The following is a 22,209-nucleotide window of genomic DNA, read 5'->3' on the forward strand; positions in this document are numbered from 1 at the left end:
GTACTGAACAAACCAGTAACACTAACCAACAAAGGCAAGAGGAATTCTCCCACCTTCCTTAAATGGACAATATTTATTATCAGTCAAAATACTCAAAGCACTCCAGTATATTTTAAATGTATGCATGAAACAATTATTATTAATGAAGGAATAAAGCCTCAGGTTGTCTATAGCAAACATAAGGCACACTAGCGGAGTGAGTATAGTAAGTGGCCTCAGGGCTCAATCTAACTCTACTCCGAACTTACCATCATGGGCATTTAGTAATAGTTAACAATTCAATAACAGTGTATCAGATATGCAGAGCACAACAATCTGTGAAATATATGCAGCAAAAATGTAAACAAATCCATGATCGGTGAGTAACTAAAGATTGCTTTGGCTAAAGTCGCTTATCTGAATAAGAAAACTGCTTCTAGATCCCACAATGGTGACCATTGTTTGCAGCTTACCATTGCCGCTGTTTCAAGGCACTGGATCATATGCTCAACGTTGGAAGCGCTCCCTACTCGATACGTGAGACTTGGGGATATGTGGTCATATTTCTTCAAGGAGAAAATTAATCTTAAGGTTGTGTTTAGAGTAGGGAGCGCGTTTCGAGTAAGGAGTGCTTCCAACGCTAAGCATCTGATCCAGTGCTGCGAAACGATGGCTACTATTGTGGGATCTAGAAGCAGTTTTCTTATTCAGATAAGCTACTTTAGCCATAGCAATCTTTAGTTACTCTACCGATCATGGATTTGTTTACATTTTTGCTGGATATATTTCACAGATTGTTGTGCTTAGCATATCTGATACGCTGTTCTTGAATTAACTATTTACTAATGAAAGTTTTTTTTTCTCCCTGTGATGGTAAATTCAGAGTAGAGTCAGATTGAGCTGTGAGGCCACTTACTATACTCAATCCGCTAGTGTGCCTGATATCTGCTATGGGCCACCTGAGGCTTTACTCCTTCATTAATAATAATTGTTTCATGCATACATTTATTTAAAATATGCTGGAGTGCTTTGAGTATTTTGATTGCAATTCCTCCAGTCCTGCAGCTGTTGTTTCTTGATATTAATTATTACATGTTAACATTTGATTAGGACTCACTAAGGCATGCTGCCATGTTTAAAATTTTACAGAAAAAACTAGAACCAGGGAAGATATTTTTTCACCTTTACATTACTAGTATCACCTTAAGTTCCCAACCATGCAAAAAACAAAACAAAACTGAGCTTTGAACACACTGCTCCTGTAGATGAAACTTTTGTTGAATTTTCACACATCCGGCAGAGTGACCTTATGGTCTTCATCTGTTTCTATTCCAACTTCCTCCTGTATTGAAACAAGAAAAGCTTTATTAAAATGCCTTATGCTTTAAAAAAACATGGCTATAACATAATTGTATTTAATGCATACATTTTCAACTAATAACAGAAATTCTGTAATCACTTAACAAGACGAGTATAATATTTGGCATGTTATACAAAAATAATGCTGTTCATAAGTTACCCAAGCTAATAATGATAATTTGTCCAGTTATCCGATGACTTCATCAGTCTCATTAGTAGCACATTTGATATCCCTTTTCCTTGATTACTGCCTCACATCATCTTGACATGCTGTCCACAAATCTTTGGAGATCAATAGATGTTATTCTGTGGAACCAGGAGCTGATTATTGCTGCTATTAGCTCATGGATGTTGGATGGTTGCTTTGCCTCTACTGCTCTCTTCTCAATGGGGTTGAGATCTGAGTTGTTTCCTGGCCAGTCCTTCAACTCAACCTTGTTCTCTCTGAACCAGGTGAGACATTTCATGGCTATGTGGCATGGGGTGCCATCCTTTTTTTTTTTTTAATAAATTTTTATTCATTTTAGATTTTTCAACAAATGTACAGAAAATCATCAATCAATACATAACATCACTTGAAACTCTACAATTTCTCGAGAAGATGATTTAACCCCAGCCCACCCCCCAAAAATTATAATCAACAAATACATACTACATAATATAATAACATATACCCTTTGTTCTAAAATTTATTAGTGAAATTCAAAAACCCACCCCCCACCCTCAAACAATATATATAGTAAGTAGGGAAAAACGCTGATTATTCATTATAATAACTTATTAATGGCCCACACACATCCTTAAATTTATTAAAATATCCTTTTTGAACTGCTAGTGCTCTTTCCATTTTATACATGTGACACACCGAATTCCACCAAAAACAATAATTTAATCTTTTACAATCTTTCCAATTATATGTTATTTGTTGAATGGCAACTCCTGTTAAAATCATTAAAAGTTTATTATTATTAGAGGATAACTGACTTTTAGCTCTCATAGACATGTCAAATAAAATTGTGTCATATGACAATGCTACATGATTTTCTAGCATACAATTTATTTGATCCCAAATTGACTGCCAAAAAGCTTTAATAAATGGACAATAAAACAATAAATGATCTAAAGTTCCAGCCTCGAGATGACAATGCCAACATCTATTAGACTTAGAGCAATCCAATTTTTGTAAACGAACAGGGGTCCAGAGTGCTCTATGCAACAGGAAAAACCATGTTTGCCTCATAGATGCAGACATCGTACACTTCATCTTCCAGGACCAAATACGTGGCCACTGAGATGCATTAATTTGATGCTTAATCTCAATGCTCCAAATATCTAAGTCCAGTCTATGGTTTCTTATTCAAATAACCAGATAATAATTTATACCACTGTGCGGCTTGGTGACCCAGGAAGTCTGCCTGAAAGCATAAGAAATCTAAATTAAATTGATTATTAAGAGATTTCCATTCAGGGAACCCTGCCTGAATAGCCTGCTTCAATTGCAACCATTTATAACTTTGTTTTTTATCAAGGCCAAATTTATGTTGCAACTGTGAAAAATCAAGCAGTTTACCATTAGATATAACATCATTTAAGGTTCGTATACCGGCTTTAATCCAATCCTTTCAGACAATCTTAAAACCGCCTATTTGAATCCTGGAGTTTAGCCATATATTTTGTTATGTAGATTTTTGAATTGGAAGAGGTGTTAAATTATTAATATATCATAAAGTTTTCCATGTATCCATTAATATTCTATTATTTTTACGTATCCTAGGCATTTTAATGCTGAGAAAATGATGAAGCCTAATAGGAAACATGAGCTGCCATTCCAACCATAACCAATCCGGTAGCTTTTCCATGAGTTCAGGGAGGACCCAATACATACCCTGGCGCATAATATAGGACTGATGGTACCTATAGAAGTTTGGAAAATTTACCCCACCCTCCTCAATTGGCTTTTGTAAGGTCACTAAAGCAATTCTTGCAATTTTACCCAGCCAAATAAATTTAGTAAGAATACTATTCAACTTTTTATAAAAACACTTTCTACTAACCATACAGAAAAGAAATTATCAAAGAAAAATGATAAATTCTTCCTCACTATAATATTGCTATATCATGACCAGAATATACCAGTTTCTATGAAACTTCAGGCTCATACCACCATAGAAGATTCATAATATGACATATCCAGATTTACAGATTACAAGCATCTTGAAAGGTTGCCAATAAATATTCCATCATGTACAATACAGCAACCTCACAAACTTGCCCAAAGCGCTGCATATAATGGCAAACCATAATAAACTGACTCCTTAGTTCATAGAGCAGCGACTAAGCTGAACTTCTGAACCTGCTATCAGATTACTTCTGTTTCAAGGTGCTGTGCGCACAGATCATGACTCATTTTTCCTATACAGCACTATCTCACGATCGTAGCTGAGCACCTTAAATCCTTTTGGTTAGGCATTTAGCTGATTTAAAAGTATGATGCAAGGAAGGATTAAGCTGTATCATACAGGCAATCCTCCCATTCATAGTTTTGCACATCAACTCAATCAAATCTCATTATCTTACTCAGCTCTCTATTTCCATTGTACTTTTCATCCAGTTTTAGTATATATAAATGGATTTAAATCTGAAGACAATATTTGCTCCTCTTATGCAACCAACATTCTACTGCATCTCTATTCCAAGTAACTGCTACAGATGACCACGTGCTGCTGTCAGAATGTTGAGCCCTTTCAAATGTTAACTGTATCATGACCATATTCAAAGTCATTAGCTTTATCATTTTAAATCTTCTCATTAGCAGGTATTAAAGTGTACTAAAATAAAATAAATGAAGCAACAATATAAAAAATATATATAACTAGTGTTTTAGCCCGTTACATTAACGGGTGCTAGAGTAGATGTCTGTCTGTTTTGTTTTTTTTAATTTGTCTCTCTCTCCTTGGATGCTGTCATTCTTTCTGTCTGTGTCTTTCCCTGGCCCCCTGTCTGTCTATCTTTATTTCTAACTCTATCCTCTTCCCTCAATCCTTCATGTGGCCTTTTTTCTTTCTCCTCCCCACTTCCTTCCAACGTCTGCTCCCCCTGTCCTCCACACTTCCATTCGGTGTGTCTCCCTCTCTCTACCCCTTCCATCTACTGTTCACCCTCTGTCTTGCCCCTCTCGTCTCTTTCCATCCAGTGTCCGCCCTCTCTCTCTCTGTTCCATATGGCCTCTCTCCATCTCCTCCTTCCTTTTCCCTTGGTCTGGCATACCTTCCTCCTTCCCTCCAAGCCATTCTCTCCCCCTCTGCTCCCTTTCCTCATTTAACTACTTCATTGGTCAGCAGCAGCATTCACAATTCATTGTTGTTGCTGGCTTCAGGTCTTTCTCTCTGGCCGGTCCTGTCTTCATGAAAACAGGAAGTAGGCAGGACCGGCCAGAGAGGAAGGCCTGAAGCCAGCAACAGCAGCGAATTGTAAACGCTGCTGTTGCCTGAAGCACCCGAGGCAGACGCTTCTCTCCCAGCGAGATGACTTTAATATCAAACCTCCCTCCAGCGTTGGCAGCTGCAGCAAGCTAAACAGGCTGCTTCGCGGCTTTCTTCTGCCGTTGAGTCCCTCTGTCGCGTCATTGATGATGTCATCAGTGATGCGGCAGAGGGACTCAACTGCAGGAGAAAGCCCGAAGCAGCCTGTTTAGCGTGCTGCGGCTGCCAACGCTGGAGGGAGGTTTGTGCCGGTATGTGCAGAACCGGTATGTCCCTCCTCCTCCAGTAGTGTGCAGCACTTTGCGTGGCGCATCCTCTCACGATCCTGGGTCGGCCACACACTTGTGCTGGGGACTCGTACAGTCCAGTCCTTCCGGCGAGTGTAGGGAAGTGCTGGGGATTCGCGCATGCGCACTCATGCGGCCACGGAACTACTGATCATGGAAGCATGCGCGAGTTAGCCTTTTATTATATAGGATTATCAGGATTTGCCATTAAGAAACCATAGGCAATTCATATTGATCTAAAAACTCCTTCAATTTTGCTGCATCCTCAAAATTCAAAGTTTTATTTTCATAAGTTACTCTCATAGTTGCCGGGTATATTAAGCCATACCTAGCCCCTAATGATCTTAACTGAGGACGCAATTCCAAAAGCTGCTTCCTTTTATATGCTGTTTCTTTTGCAAAGTCTGGCACTATATATATCTTTGAATCCTGGCATTTAAGATTCTTTTTTTTTTAAAATTCTTTATTCATTTTATAATTCACAACAAGTGTACAGTAAATATCAAACAATTAGAATACAATACCACTTGAAAATCTACCATATCATACAACAAAAAGATATAACCCCACCCCCTCCCACATACAACAAAAAATATACCACATGAATATAATATCTTATCATTCATATATATTATTAATAGAAATCCAACCCCCCCCCCGATCCACATGTAAGAATTAAAGTTGAGAAAAGTGTAAATCATTCATTAGAATAATTTAAAAATGGCCCCCACACATCTTTAAATTTATTATAGTAACCTTTTTGAACTGCCAACGCTCTTTCCATTTTAAACACATGACATACTGAATTCCACCAGAAACAATAATTCAACCTTGTACAATCTTTACAGTTATACGTTATTTGTTGAATGGCAACTCCTGTCAATATCATCAAAAACTTATTATTATTAGCTTACTTTGGTTTCAAATTACAGGCCTATTTCTTTAATTAATGTTGATGGGAAATTATTGGCTAAACATTTGGCTTTACGTTTGGCCAAGGCTCTTCCTTACATAATTGGAATGCACCAAACGGGTTTTGTTGCTCAAAGACACTCTTCTAATAATACCAGATTGGCTCTTCAGATGTTATATTTAACAAAGGCATTTAAGATTCTTATTTTCTTTTGCCAGTTTAAGAATCTCTGCAACCTGCTGATATCTGAGTAACTTAAAAATTAGTGGACGTGGACCCTTCTGACTATTTAATTTCCTTTTGGGGTCCAATGCGCCCTTTCTATTTCCAAGGGATATACAGTTTTCAACGGTATGATTTTTGTATAAAATTTACAAGAAACGCTACTGGATCCATTTTTTCAATCCCCTCCGGTATCCCAATCAGTCTTAAGTTATTCCTCCTTTCTTGGTTCGATAAATCTTCTAGTTCTTTCCTCAATGAATCTATTTCTTTATGATCCTTCTTACAAATCAACATTTCTGCCTCTGTCTTCTCAGCATGTTTCTCAAGCTGATCTATTTTAATGTCAACTGACTGCATTCTTTTTGTAAAAATTGCCACCTCCTCTTTAACTTCCTTTATGTTTTTAGCATTTTCCATCACTATTTCTTTAATTTTCTGTAATTCCCTCATCAGATCCCTATTTTCAATTTCTTCCGTTGGTAGTGGAACCGCCGATGGGGATACCGAGTCCATCTTCGACCTTTTTACACTACTCAATCCTGACCCCGTCGAAATATTTTTACTTTGTTTACCCCATGCCATTATACTCACACTTTAAGTATTCCGATGTGACTTACAAAAATTTTAACTAACTTATATTACTATAATTAGCCTTTCACCACAGGAGCTAATCAACTACCCGACCATCCCCGTACGTCCCGAAGCCACGCTGTATGGGGTGCCATCCTGTTGAAAAATGAATGCTCAACTGCAACCAAACATGTCTCTGGCTGAGGGCTGAAGGATCTCTATTATGTACTTGTCAGCATTCCATCAAACACTTGCATTCAACCAACATCTCTGGACATGCAGCCCTACACCCATCACACCCAGAGGATGCTTCATGGTGGCAGTAGTACACTCTGGCAAAGAGTCCTTGACTGGTCACTGATGAACATAGTGGACACTCACTGCCAAATGGAGATTCGGGTTTCATCATTCCACAACATCTTCTATTGCTCTGTGGTCCAGCTGGCATCTTTTGCCCATTTCAAATGTTTACAAAGTTGAACTGTGTTGAGGAAGGGCTTCTTCTTGGGAATTCTTGCTCACAGGCCTGCTTTCACAAGTCTCTGGCAAACCGTTCAGTCTGATACCAACACCTCTGTTTCAGCCAGTGACTTATTGATGTTAGCGGCAGTTAATTTCCAATTTCTGTAGAGCCATTCTCACTATCAGTCTGAGGTGTTGTAACCTGTTCCCTTATTGATGTTTCTAGTCTCTTCAAAGCGCTTGCATAGTTTTGGTACCCCTGCCTGTGACACACCTTGACCAATTCTGGCTGCAATCTCTTAGTAACTATAGCCTTCTTTTCTTAAGGTTATAGCTGTTGCTCTCTTTTTAGGCAACCAGGTCTTTAGACAACACCCACAAGCTGTGACATCAGAACAACAAAACACATAACCTACTGTATGCATTCAGAATCTAAGCAATACATATCAAAAGAAACATGCCCAATTAATTACCTTTTTGATATCAAATCGCTAAGCCATTCCTAACCACAAAATAACCACACAAATATTACCAGTAATGTTTATAAACAAAGAATGTTTCTAAATATCATACATTGCAGGATTAAATAAGTTCCTGGAGCAACAGTTGAATAAGTTCAGCGATCTCGAAAAACTCGGTGTTTTCACAATTTTGGTCACTAGTGTAGATCACTTAATATGAAGATGCTTGCCTCTCTTGCTTCCTACTTTTGTCTTATTTGTTTAAACATAGAATCATACATATGATTTTTTAAAAATTGTAAACCAAACCAAAGCTATTGTTATCCAATTTAAGAGATTTCATGTAGTTTGCCCTAAAAAATATGCCAAAATCCCCAACAAATGTCTTGCATTTTACACTTTTACACTTCTCTAAGCTCCTCAGTAATTAAAGGTTTAGATAAACTTTTTTGCACAAATAGTCTCCTAAATAAATAAAACAGTAATATTAACTATCAAGATACCTTAAAGGTTAAAAAAGCATTACTTACAAAAAACTGTTTCTTGTTCTTGGGATAGCCTTCCAGAATTGCATCGAATAAATCTATTGCCTTGCAAAACATAAACAAGCAATGCACAATTAATTCACAGGAAATGCCCAGTCAATTAATCTCTTCTTGTAGCTAATGGTAGAACAGTGACCTTCATTACTTTTTCAAGCAGAGACCATTTTGACAAAAAAACAACAACCCATCATCAACAGGAACACCAGGACTGATGCCAGATAAAGCAGCCAGCATCTTAGGAAAGGAGGAAGGTCCCATTTCAATGATATGGCAAATTTGAAGACTCAGGAACATTCAGAGCAACCTATGTAACTGAAAGAAAGTCTGTTTCCCAAACTCTTTCTTCCCCTCATCCCAGTTAGATTCATTTCTTCATGCTGTTCAAACCTATTACATTACATTAGGGATTTCTATTCCGCCATTACCTTAGGGATTTCTATTCCGCCATTACCTTGCAGTTCAAGGCGGATTACAAAAGAATTATCCAAGATGTATTACAACAAGAACTCACAAAAAAAAAAAAATTGGTCATTTTCAAAAAGAGTAAGAAATGGGTAAAGTTATTTGTTTGGGGTAGTTGGCTTAATTCCCCCATTTCTCCAGGTATATTAGATAGATTGTGAGCCCACTGGGACAGACAGGGAAAAATGCATGAGTGCCTGAATAAGTTAATGTAAACTGTTCTAAGCTCCCTTGGGAGAACAATATAGAAAACTAAATAAATAGTATGAAACGTTTCTGGTAATCAGAGCTGATACTGTGATGTCACAATGCCTCATTCCTCCAATAAGAGCCAACCTCATCAGTGATGTCACAATGGCTTGATTGTCCTTTACTTGGCTCATTTCTACCGATTTTGTGTTGATTTTGATTTATATTGATTTTGTGTCCAAAAAAGGCACTAGGTCTTATTTTTGGGGTAGGTCTTATCTTTTTCATGTACAATGGTCATCTTTCCCTTTCTCTCCTCCACCCCAATTCTTCCTATTTCCTTTCTCTCCCCCACATGTGCAGCATCTTTCCTCCCTCCCATCCCCCTCCCGCTGACCCTTCCATCACTCCCCCCAACTGTGAGATTAAAATATCTTGTAACAAAAGGCAACGTTGGCAGCAATCTAGGCAGTATGCTTCAGGCCTTCTCTCACCCAGGAAATAGAAGGCCCGAAGCAGCCAGTCTAGATTGCTGCCAACGTTGCCATTTGTTATAAGGTATTTCAGTCTTGTAGTTGGCGGGGGAGAGATAGTAGGGTCAGCGGGGGAGGGGGGGGGAGAAAGCGCTGCTGTCAGCGACTACGGCTTATTTTCGGGGGTTGAGCTTATATTAAGACCTGCCCCAAAAATCATGCTAGGGCTTATTTTCAAGGTAGGTCTTATTTTGGGGGAGAAACAGTAATACATTTTGATTTCCAGAGTGGCACAGTGGTTAAAGCTACAGCCTCAGCACCCTGAGGTTGTGGGTTCAAACCCACGCTGCTCCTTAGAAACATAGACCTTGATCAAGTCACTTATTGCCCCAGGTACATTAGATAGATTGTGAGCCCACCTGGACAGACAGGGACAAATGCTTGAGTACCTGAATAAATTAATGTAAACCGTTATGAACTCTCCAGGGAGAACGGTATAGAAAAATGAATAAAATAAAATAATACATACTCTCCAACCCTATCCAGCCAGTCTCAACATCACCCACTTCTCCTACCAGCATCTATCATCCTGTTTCCAGCCCATTCCTCTTCAAGCTGGCTCCCCCTTTTCTCTAAAGGATTGTTTTTGGCACCACAGTGCAATGCCCAAACTCCTGTACTCTTCTCATCATATCACAAGAAGGGGAACAGGGTTTTTGCTTCTTAGCATTCTTATGCGGCTCCCCTGATGGCAGCAGCACCAAAGAGGCTGAGGTAGAGTTAGTTGGACGTTTATGGCCCTGGAGTTCAGGTACCATGGAGAAAAAGCTCAAAGAGCTATGTAGCTCCGGAGGAAGCATGGGCTTCAAGCAGCCGGAAAAGTTAAAGAAGACTGTATATTGGTGATGAGACATTGAGAGTTACCAATGGCTCTTTGGCCTTTCGATGAACAACTGCACTAGAGAGCCTGAACTTTTTCATGAGAAATAATTTGCTCCCCAAGCTCAGTAAAGCACAGTTACTTACCGTAACAGGTGTTATCCAGGGACAGCAGGCAGATATTCTTAACGTATGGGTGACGTCACCGACGGAGCCCCGGTACGGACCTTTTTAACTAGAAAGTTCTAGTTGGCCGCACCGCGCATGCGCGAGTGCCTTCCCGCCCGACGGAGGAGTGCGTGGTCTCCAGTTAGGATAAGCCAGCTAAGAAGCCAACCCGGGGAGGTGGGTGGGTCGTAAGAATATCTGCCTGCTGTCCCTGGATAACACCTGTTACGGTAAGTAACTGTGCTTTATCCCAGGACAAGCAGGCAGCATATTCTTAACGTATGGGTGACCTCTAAGCTAACAGAGAGGGAGGAGGGATGGTTGGCCATTAGGAAAATAAATTTTGTAACACAGATTGACCAAAGTGTCCATCCCGTCTGGAGAAGGCATCCAGACAGTAGTGAGTAGTGAATGTGTGAACTGAAGACCAAGTGGCCGCCCTGCAGATTTCCTCAATGGGCGTGGAACGGAGGAAAGCCACAGAGGCAGCCATAGCCCTGACTTTATGGGCCGTGACAGCTCCTTCCAGTGACAGGCCGGCCCGAGCATAACAGAACGCAATACAGGCAGCAAGCCAATTGGACAGCGTTCGTTTAGATACAGGGTGACCCCGACGGTTAGGATCGAAGGTCAGAAAGAGTTGAGGAGAGGAGCGGTGAGCCCTGGTACGGTCAAGGTAGTACGCCAGGGCACGCTTACAATCCAGCGTGTGTAGAGCCTGTTCCCCAGGATGAGAATGTGGTTTGGGGAAGAAGACAGGTAACACGATGGACTGGTTGAGGTGAAAGGCTGAAACCACCTTAGGAAGGAATTTTGGATGGGTACGCAGAACCACCTTGTCGTGATGAAAGACAGTGAACGGTGGATCGGCGACCAGTGCATGTAGCTCACTAACCCTCCTGGCAGAGGTGATGGCAATGAGGAAAAGCACCTTCCATGTGAGAAGTTTGAGCGAGGTAGTAGCAAGAGGCTCAAAGGGGGGTTTCATGAGGGCTGACAAAACCACATTGAGGTCCCAGACGACCGGGGGAGGCTGAAGAGGTGGTTTGATATTGAAAAGGCCTCTCATGAACCGGGAAACCAGAGGATGAGCCGTGAGGGGTTTTCCAAGGATAGGCTCGTGAAAAGCAGTGATAGCGCTAAGGTGGACTCTGATCGAGGTAGACTTGAGACCAGCGTTAGACAGAGAGAGCAAATAGTCCAGTACAGTCTCCACGGCCAATGAGGTGGGATTGTGATGATGCAGGAGGCACCAAGAGGAGAACCGGGTCCATTTCTGATGGTAACATTGGAGTGTGGAGGGTTTCCTGGAGGCCTCCAAAATGCGACGGACAGGCTGAGACAGGTTTCCTGGAGAGGTCAGCCCGAGAGAAACCAAGCTGTCAGGTGGAGGGAAGACAGATTGGGATGTAGCAGAGACTGACGTTGCTGCGTAAGCAGAGATGGAAATACAGGAAGAGGAATGGGCTCCCTGGAGCTGAGTTGGAGTAGGAGGGAGAACCAGTGTTGCCTGGGCCACCGAGGGGCGATGAGAATCATGGTGGCTCTGTCCTTGCGGAGTTTGAACAGGGTCCGCAACATCAAAGGAAGTGGAGGGAAGGCATAGAGGAACCGATCCGTCCAGTCGAGTAGGAATGCATCCGGGGCCAGACGATGTGGAGAGAAGAGTCTGGAGCAGAACTGGGGCAGCTGATGGTTGTGAGGAGCTGCAAAGAGGTCCACCTGCGGGGTGCCCCAGCGAGCAAAGATGGAGTGGAGAGTGGGAGGATCCAGGGTCCACTCGTGAGGCTGAAGGATGCGGCTGAGCTGGTCGGCCAGGGAGTTCTGTTCGCCCTGGATATAGACCGCTTTGAGGTAAAGATTGTGGTCTGTGGCCCAGGTCCAAATTCGGAGGGCCTCCTGACAAAGGGGACGAGATCCGGTGCCGCCTTGCTTGTTGATGTAGTACATGGCGACCTGGTTGTCCGTGCACAGGAGAAGAACCTGAGGATAGAGAAGGTGCTGGAAGGCCTTGAGAGCATAAAACATGGCTCTGAGTTCCAGGAAATTGATATGATGTTGACGCTCCTGAGGGGTCCAGAGTCCCTGGGTGCGTAAATCCCCTATGTGGGCTCCCCATGCATAGGGGGAGGCATCTGTGGTGATGATCATGGAATGAGGGGGTGGATGCAAAAGGAGGCCCCTGGAAAGATTTGAGGAGTTCAACCACCATTGAAGAGATCGCTGAAGAGACGATGTCACAGAGATGGGATGAGAAAGAGGATCCCTGGTTTGTGACCATTGGTTGGCGAGGGTCCATTGCGGTATCCTCAGATGGAGTCGCGCCAGAGGAACTACATGGACTGTCGAGGCCATGTGACCCAGAAGAATCATCATCTGGCGAGCAGGGATGGATGGTTGTAGGAGCACCTGTCGACAGAGGTGAAGTAGTGTCCGGTGCCGGTCGGCAGGAAGGAACGCTCTCATGAGGTTGGTATCGAGAAGTGCTCCGATGAACTGAAGGCGCTGCGTGGGAAGCAAATGCGACTTGGGATAATTGATCTCGAACCCCAAGAGATGGAGGAAAGAGATGGTGTGGTGAGTTGATTGCAGCACAAGTGGTGAGGTTGTTGCTTTCACCAACCAATCGTCCAAGTAGGGGAACACTTGAAGGTTGTGGGACCTGAGACAGGCTGCTACCACAATCAGGCACTTGGTGAACACCCTGGGTGATGATGCGAGACCAAAGGGTAGCACTTTGTACTGATAGTGGTGATTCAGTATCTGGAATCGGAGGTAGCGACGTGAAGCCTGATGGATTGGGATGTGAGTGTAGGCCTCCTTGAGGTCCAGGGAACATAGCCAGTCGTGTTGAGACAGAAGAGGATAAAGTGTGGCAAGGGAGAGCATCCTGAATTTTTCCTTGACCAAACACTTGTTGAGGTTCCTGAGATCGAGGATAGGACGAAGATCCCCTGTTTTCTTGGGTACCAAGAAGTAGCGGGAGTAAAATCCCTGACCTCTTTGGTCTGGTGGAACTTCTTCGATGGCATTGAGAAGGAGGAGGGATTGGACCTCCCTGAGGAGGAGAGGAGTTTGGGAGGAGTGAGAAGCAGACTCTACGGGAGGATGGTCTGGAGGAAGAGTCTGAAACCTTAGTGAGTATCCGTGACGGATGATGTTTAGAACCCACAGGTCTGATGTGATGGCCTCCCAGCGTCGTAGAAAGATGGTGAGGCGGCCCCCGATAGGTTGAGGCAGAGGCAGCGAGGGATGGAGACTGGCTATGCCCTGGAGAAAGGCGTCAAAAGGGTTGAGGAGGCTTAGTTTGAGGGAGAGGCTTAGCTGTCTGGTGAGATTGCGAGCGAGCCTGAGAGTGTTGTTGTTGTTGGCGAGGCCGACGAGATTGCTGTTGAGGAGGATTCAGTGGCCTAGCAGAAAAGCGACGTTGGTAAGAAGACTGAGGTCTGTATGGTCGTGTCGGCGGAGTCTTCTTTTTAGGCTTAATGAGGGTGTCCCATCTCGTCTCATGAGCCGAAAGTTTTTGTGTGGTGGTATCTAGAGACTCCCCAAAAAGTTCATCACCAAGACAGGGCGCGTTGGCAAGGCGGTCTTGGTGGTTGACATCCAGGTCAGATACTCTCAGCCAGGCAAGGCGTCGCATGGCAATTGCCAGAGCAGAGGCACGGGAGGAGAGCTCGAAGGAGTCATAGATTGAGCGTACCATGAACTTCCTAAGCTGAAGGAGGGTGGAAATTTGTTGCTGAAACAATGGGACCTTGCGTTCAGGGATGTACTTTTGCAGAGCAGAAAGTTGTTGTACCAGATATTTCATATAAAAAGAAAAATGAAATGAGTAATTGTTGGCTCTGCTAGCCAGCATGGCATTCTGGTATAGGCGCTTTCCAAATTTGTCCATCGTTTTACCCTCTCTGCCAGGAGGGGTGGAGGCATAGACACTGGAACCATGAGATTTTTTGAGAGTGGATTCTACCAGGAGGCTCTCATGTGGCAACTGGGGTTTATCAAATCCCGGGATAGGGATGACCCGGTATAAACTGTCCAGTTTCTTAGGGGCACCTGGAACAGTAAGGGGGTTCTCCAAGTTTTTATAAAACGTCTCCCGCAGAATATCATGGACGGGGAGTTTGAGAAATTCCTTGGGGGGTTGGTCGAAGTCCAAGGCTTCTAGAAAGGCCTGGGACTTCTTGGAGTCGGACTCAAGTGGGATGGAAAGAGCCCCAGACATCTCCCGAAGGAATTTTGTAAATGAGGACTGCTCGGGTTTGGAGGTGGATTCAGCCATGGAGGGTTCCTCATCAGTGGAAGAGGCATCCTCCTCGGTACCGAGTGGGGATTGCTCCCATAAGTCAGGGTCCCTGATGGCCGGCTCAGCATGGCGGGTTTTAGAAAGGGACTTGCCAGATCTCATGGATACGGTGCCGGGGGATGAAGACCGGTGCCGATCTCCGTCCCGGGAGGAGTGGTGTCGATCCCGGTCCCGAGACGAACGATGTCGATCTTGGGGTCGGGATGGGTCCTCCGCCGTGCAGGTCTGTAGTGTAGGCTGTGCCGATAAGACCGGCATCGAAGTGTTCATCGGTACCGAGGGGGTGGCCACTGGCGTAGTGGTGCGAGGCTCGGGCCGGACCGGTACCGGAAGGAGTGGTGCCAGCAGGGTTGGAAGCAGTTCCTGAAGCTGGTGTTGGAGTTGTTCCTGTAATTTAGTCTGGAGGATGGCCGAGATACGGTCCTCCAATGGGGGCACCGGTACCGTTTTACTTTTCTTCGGTACCATAGGTGCCGCTCTACGCTCCGGCGATGAGGAGGCCGATGAAGAGGCACTCACCGTTATCGGAGCGGAGCGCTTACGGGACTTGCGGGACGTCGGAAGGACCGGTGTCACCGCCGTGGCTGGAGGGCGCTCGAGGGAAGTGGAAGGCTTCTTAGCCGGCTTACCTGGCGCCATCGACCCCGCAGAAGGATCAGGTGGTGTCGATGTTGACGGTGCCGATTTCGGCGGTGCCGTCGACGTCGGGGTCGGATCCATAGCAGAACCGGTGCCGAAGAGGAGATTCTGCTGAATTTGTCTATTTTTAAGTGTGCGTTTTTGAAGAGTCGCGCAGCGGGTGCAGGTGTCAGCCCGATGTTCCGGACCCAAGCACTGTAGGCACCAGTTGTGTGGGTCCGAAAGGGAAATCGGGCGTGCACACCGCTGGCACTTCTTAAAACCCGGCTGAGGGGGCATGAAGGGAAATATGGCCTCAGCGAAATCAAAGCCGGAGGCTTGTATGATGGCAACAGGCCCCGCCGGGGCCTGTTGAAAAATAAAGGAAAAAATAAAGTTTTTTTTTTTTTTTTTTAAGATTAGAAAGAAAGCAGAAAACCCGAAGGAAAAAAGCAGAAAAAAATCAGAATAACGCGAGCGGGGAAGGCAAAAAAGGAGTGTTCAACAGCCGTTGAATACCACATGCGTCTTCTTCGCTCCGCGGAAACGAAGAAACTGGAGACCACGCACTCCTCCGTCGGGCGGGAAGGCACTCGCGCATGCGCGGTGCGGCCAACTAGAACTTTCTAGTTAAAAAGGTCCGTACCGGGGCTCCGTCGGTGACGTCACCCATACGTTAAGAATATGCTGCCTGCTTGTCCTGGGATAAAACACACTGCCTCTGTCCTATAAAAATCACGTGATGTCTTACTGCATTTAAATCTGGTTCACAACATACACTTAAATGGCTTTCACATCATTCCTCTGTGGGGATCCTCAATATTTTAAAGGAAGAGAGTAACCCAATCTGTGCAAATGTACCTAACAGTAAACAAAAATCTACTGGCTAGGCTAAAATTTTTAAATTTAATCCCCAGCAATTGATGTTGGGAATCCTAAAGCTAACAGAGCTTCCCCAAACATAAGCCATAAGTCCTTAAGATGCTGCTTACAGATCTACCCTTTACACCACCACAATTAAAAAGCATGACTACCATTCTCTTTCGTTTTCTCCATTCTTTACAATACAGGTTTCTTTCATTGTACACCTACAAAATAAAAATACAAAGAAACCATTTCAGAGTCACTGACAAAAGCCTTTGCAAGTCAAATATTGGCATTTTCTTACCTACACAATATGGACGTCTACTGGCAATCATATTTGGTTCATCTGTCCCTCCTACCCCATTTTTGGACTTTTTTCCATTTCATTTCACACACCCATTTTAGTTAAAACAAATTCACACATACAAATCAACTTAAATTCACTTTAACCTACAAATTGACATACATTAAATTGATGTTACACACACAAAATTTTTAAGGCGTAATAATGAACAAATGTATGCTAATGAATGCACATGCTTAATACACAAAAGCAGCACATGCAGGTGAATAACTCTCACTTCCCAGAAAACTGTAAATAATTCTTGAAATCTCATGCTCTTTATACACCAATGGCTGTTAAATTGTGCCTTCAAAGTGGGTCTCACTCACTGACCTTCCTATTTCCCCTTGGCCATGCCATTTTTTATGCTTTGCTGCTCTGTGTAAATTGTTCCTAACCAGATCATCTCTTACCTCGATAATCTTTCTAGTAGACAGGAAACATCAGTCTTGAACCTCTGGGCTGTGTACCTCTGATCGAGAGATCTGGTCTAGAGAGCCTCATTTACATTTTTTCTACTCCACCTCCCATCACTCTGGGCTGTCCTGTAATTCCGCAGTTTGTATCAAAACAGATGGTCAGCTCCAGAGAAAAAAACCCATAACAGGGTTCTCTCCTCGAGAAACAAGTCTGTTCTGCTCATATCACAAAATTTAACACAAAATAATCATGAACCATTTATAACATATAATGAGGTGGAGCGAATAAGCCGCCTACCTGGATGCAAACTGCACTAACAGTCTTTGATTTCTTAAAGAACATAAGAATTAAGAACAGTGGTCCATCATGCCCAGCAGTCCGCTCCCGTGACGGCCCTTAGGTCAAAGACCAGTGCCCTAACTGAGACTCGCCTTACCTGCATACGTTCTGGTTCAGCAGGAACTTGCCTAACTTTGTCTTGAATCCCTGGAGGGTGTTTTCCCCTATAACAGCCTCCGAAAAAACATTCCAGTTTTCTATCACTCTCTGGGTGAAGAAGAACTTCCTTACGTTTGTATGGAATCGATCCCCTTTCAACTTTAGAGAGTACTCTCTTGTTCTCTCTACCTTGGAGAGGGTGAACAACCTGGCTCCTTTTACCTAAACACGACCTTTCACCATTAATATTAGATATGGTCCAGAACAGTTTATCTACTGAAGTGTTCCCACTTGAATGAAAATCTGATATAGTTTATCCAATTACCATAAGCTCCACTCTCCAAAAATTTCATTCTCTAATATCTAACTACTGGCCAGTATCAAATCTGTCATTTATCTCAAAAACTGTATAATGTCTAATTTTCCAGCAACTAACTCAGCATGTAGAAACCTCAAATATCTTATACCCTTCACAGAGGCAGGCTTCTGTAAATTTCATTCCACAGAGACTATAATGGCATCCCTATTAAATGACTGTTATTCAGCTATCGATCAAGGGAATTTTGTTTTGCTTACATTTCTAGATATCTCAGCTGCATTTGACTTGGTGAGCTACTATCTTTTCCTGTGAAGTTTAGCTTCATTTGGCATTTCACTGTTAATTTCTCCTCTTCAAATTCTTACTTGTGGGATCCCGCAGGGTTCTGTGCTCTCACTTTTGCTATTTAATATCTCAAATCCTTTAGCCTTATGTATTCAAGAATTCAATATCAAATGCTACATTTATGCAGACAACATTTTATTGGTATGACCCTTCCAATCTTGATCTATCTCAACTCCAATCATGAAGATGCCACACTTCTGGTCAAATGAGCTTTGACAGAAATAGGCAGCTGTTTGCCACAGCCAATGTACATCGATGAAATTGCCATGGGAATCCATCTGGCGATAGAAGCTTAGAAGCTGGTCTGCCTAGTCTGGACTGGCTAGTTAGCACAAAAAAATGGTCAGAAAGGTGAGATTCATTTGTTCTTTCCAGGTAGCGGAGTAGAACTCTTTGCATATCTTATCTTGCTTGTTTGAACATGTAGGATAAAAAAAAACAGGCAAACGAACCTCTTGGGTGACATGAAAAGCTGACACAACCTTCTGAAGAAAAGAAGGTACCGTGCACAGAGAGATCCCAGCCTCTGAGATCCTTATAAAGGGCTCTCTGCAAGAAAGAGCCTGCAATTCCAATATCCGTCTCGCAGAGACTATTGCCATCAAGAATACAGTCTTCACCGTGAGGTCCAGAAGAGACGCCTCATGCAAAGTCTATGTAACCTTAAGAATTGTCTATATGGTAAACTGCTTTTAAGGCTTAGGTCTTTTATATAGAGAAGTTGTGAAAAATGTCAGTTTTCCTTATCATAATATCAAGAAATGGAATCTCCTTGTCATGATATTGAATTGTAAACTTCAGATGGAACTCCAATAATTTGTCTTCAGGCCTTTTCCACAGAATCTACCTGTAAATACCCAACTCAGTACTACAGTATATGGACTATCCTTAATAACATTCTCTTCAAAATTGGATGTAATATAGCCTACATCATGGGCAAAATGTACCACCTCTTATTTCTGTCTGTAGTGAAAGGGTGGGATTTTCTGTTAATAGAAAGGGTCATAAGTTTGCCTTTTGATTTCAGCCACATAAGTAGTCTTACCCTTATATGCTGGTTTTATCACTAATTCAGTGTTCTTCCATCAGCCCAGGGCAGTCATGAGATTTGCCCTGGATTCTACCACCTAGTTCGGGGGCTGAGGCTCTTCTCCCATGTATATATAGGCCCCTCAGTCCTACCAAAGTACCTGGTGGTCCAGCGGGGGTCTTTGTGGCAGAAGCACTGCCCTGTCACTCCTATCTCCTCACAGCTGCCTTCTAAAATGGCTGTGGTGACCTTTCATGGCGGCTTGTATTATAGAAAATGCTGCGAGCAGCCGCAAAAGGTCACAGCAGCCATTTTAGAAGGCAGCCGCGAGAAGATAGGAGTGACAGGGCAACGCTCCTGCCACAAAGACACCCCCCCTGCTGGATCCTATACCTAGATAGGTCCTTGGGAGAGGGGTTGGGAAGGAGATCAAAGGGTTGGGGTCTGGAGAGGGAGGGAGGAAGGTGATTAGAGATACAGAGACCTGTGAGGGGTTTAAGGGGAGAAAGAGGGGAGAGAAGTTAGACCTTGAGGAGGGAAGAGAGAGTGAGAGTGAAACCCCCTTCTCTAACCACTGCAGCTCTTTGTAAATCTTGGGTCAAACATCTAGGATAAAATGGCTCTTTCCTTTAAAAAGGTTGTCAATTCCTGACCTAGCTGCACAAACATACAACCAGCACAGTTCTGAACTGGATGCTAAACATAATCAAATAGAAAAGAAAAGTCAGCCTTGGTCACCTTTTCTTTTTCTTCAGGTGTCACGTGATTGGTTGCACTTCTGATTCTCTGAAGTTTCTCAGCATACTGGGAACACTCATTTTTCAGTGCTTCGATCTTCTTAACCATTTCTTGTGTTGTTAGGGAGCTGTTCAATTCTTTCAGTTCTAGAATAGAACCACAACTGAGGGTAACGATCACTTATTTGCAGGTTTTACTGTATCAATGATTTTTATTGATGACAAATACAGAACACTAAACAAACAGAACAACACTTGTCATCCATTTTGTTAGCCTGAAGAAACTCCCAGCTCCCACCCAAAAAAGTACAATCTTGGTTTCAAAAGTGAGTCAGATCAAAGAAAACAAAAGAACCCAGATACTAAGAGCCATAATAAGAGAATGGACAAGTTTCTGGAATTCTGTGGATTACAAGACTGGAGACAACATGGATTCACTAGAGGTAGGTCTTGTCAGACAAATATGATCAATTTCTTTGACTGGGTGACCAGAGAATTAGATAGAGGATGTGCGCTAGATGTAGTGTAATTAGATTTTAGCAAAGCCTTTGACAGTGTTCCACACAGACGTCTAATAAATAAACTGAGTGCCCTCGGGATAGGTCCCAAAGTGACAGGCTGGGTCAAGAACTGGTGGAGTGGAAGGAGACAGAGGGTAGTGATCAATGGAGATCACTCTGAGGAAAGTGATGTTACCAGTGGTGTGCCTCAAGGTTCTGTTCTTGGGCCTGTTCTTTTTAACATTTTTATAAATGATATTGCTGAAGGGTTGTCGGGTAAAATTTGCCTCTTTGTGGATGATACCAAAATCTGCAAGAGTAGACATGCCGGATGAAGAAAAACCTGTCAAAGCTTGAAGAATGGTCTGAAATTTGCAGCTAAATTTAATGCTAAGAAATGCAAGGCCATGCATTTGGGCTGCAAAAATCCGAGGGAATGGTACAGTTTAGGGGATGAAAAACTTATCTGCATGACTAAGGTGACCATACGTCCCATTTTGAACGGGACCGTCCATTTTTCAGATCCCCTATCCCCTTGTCCCCATGCACAGCTTTGGGGCGCTGAAATGTCCCGTTTTCAGAGACAGTATCCTGAAGCCATGTGTGGGGACGATGGGACAGGTGATTGTGGAGAATGGGCTCTTTCCTGCGCACTGCCACAACAACCTCAGGAAAGGAAGGTCCAGGTGCCGGCCCAGAAGCCCTCCCCGACGTCAATTCTGACATCAGAGAGGAAGTTCCAGGCCAGCTAGGCTCTCCCTCGACTGGTATGTGAAAAGCTTTAATAGCACTGAGATGGACTCTGATAGACATAGACTTGAGACCAGAGTCAGACAGATGAAGGAGATAATCCAACACCAATTCCACTGACAAGGAAATTGGATCATGATAACGGAGACACCAGGAAGCAAACCGAGTCAACTTTTGTTGATAACTGTTGAGTGTAGAGCTTCCTGGAAGCGTCAATAATACTGCGTACAGGCTGAGAAAAATGTGATGAGGTCAGCCTGAGAGATACAAGCTGTCAGGTGTAATGATTGCAGGTTGGGATGAAGAAGAGCTCCTTGATTCTGTGTAAGCAGAGAAGGAAATATGGGAAGAGGGATGGGCTCCCCGGTGCTGAGTTGAAGTAGAAGGGAGTACCAATGCTGTCTGGGCCACCAAGGAGCTATGAGTATCATGGTGGCTGATTCCTGTTTGAGTTTGAAAAGCGTTTTCAAGATGAAAGGAGTGGGAGGAAACGCATAGAGGAACATTTGTGTCCAATCTGGGAGAAATAGAATATAAGGGTGGTGCCCAGCACGTCACCTACATTGCAAGCCAAAGGCACACTCCTTAGTGTGCTCCTTTGTGCGGTGACATGCACATGAAATAGGAAGCACATGAAGGTGCAAGATTCTTTTTTCTACTGTATTCATGATTAACACCTGATCAGTGAGAAATAGAGTTGGTAATATTAGATCTCCTTCAGTCTTGTCAACCTGATACACTCCGTGCTACAGAATCGAGGCTATTCAATTCTGATTATGTAGTAGTAAATCAGTTAAAAATGTCTGGATTGGGTTGAATGAATATAATCTCCTGCTATTTTCTTTCCTATCATGTTTTACTGATTAAAAAGCTATGAAATCCACCCGGATCTGTGGCCAGAAGATGTGGAATAGTAAATCTTAATAAACAAACTTATTTAATTTTTTTTTTTTTTGAAAAGTATATTTTATTAATTTTCCAAACATAACAGAACACAGGAACGTAAAGTGCAATGCAAGTAAGCAAAATGAGTAAAACAGTTCAGTCCATAACCACTCCGGTCCCCATCAACCCACCCCCCA

General features: G+C 43.2%; 1 protein-coding gene across 1 annotated transcript in view; it reads right to left on the minus strand.

The window, feature by feature from the left end:
• Window positions 1-1,044: 1,044 nt before the first annotated feature.
• PSMC3IP (PSMC3 interacting protein) overlaps window positions 1,045-22,209 on the minus strand; it is a 43,574-nt gene continuing 22,409 nt past the window's right edge. Inside the window, exons 5-8 of the mRNA XM_033918154.1 lie at window positions 19,879-20,024; window positions 16,416-16,469; window positions 8,269-8,328; window positions 1,045-1,321 (exon numbers count right to left, since the gene is read on the minus strand). Coding sequence (XP_033774045.1) covers window positions 1,265-1,321; window positions 8,269-8,328; window positions 16,416-16,469; window positions 19,879-20,024 — 317 coding nt within the window. The 3' untranslated portion in view covers window positions 1,045-1,264. The remainder of the gene's footprint in view (window positions 1,322-8,268; window positions 8,329-16,415; window positions 16,470-19,878; window positions 20,025-22,209) is intronic.

This window comes from Geotrypetes seraphini, chromosome 13 (assembly GCF_902459505.1).
Source record: "Geotrypetes seraphini chromosome 13, aGeoSer1.1, whole genome shotgun sequence".
NCBI lineage: Eukaryota > Metazoa > Chordata > Amphibia > Gymnophiona > Dermophiidae > Geotrypetes > Geotrypetes seraphini.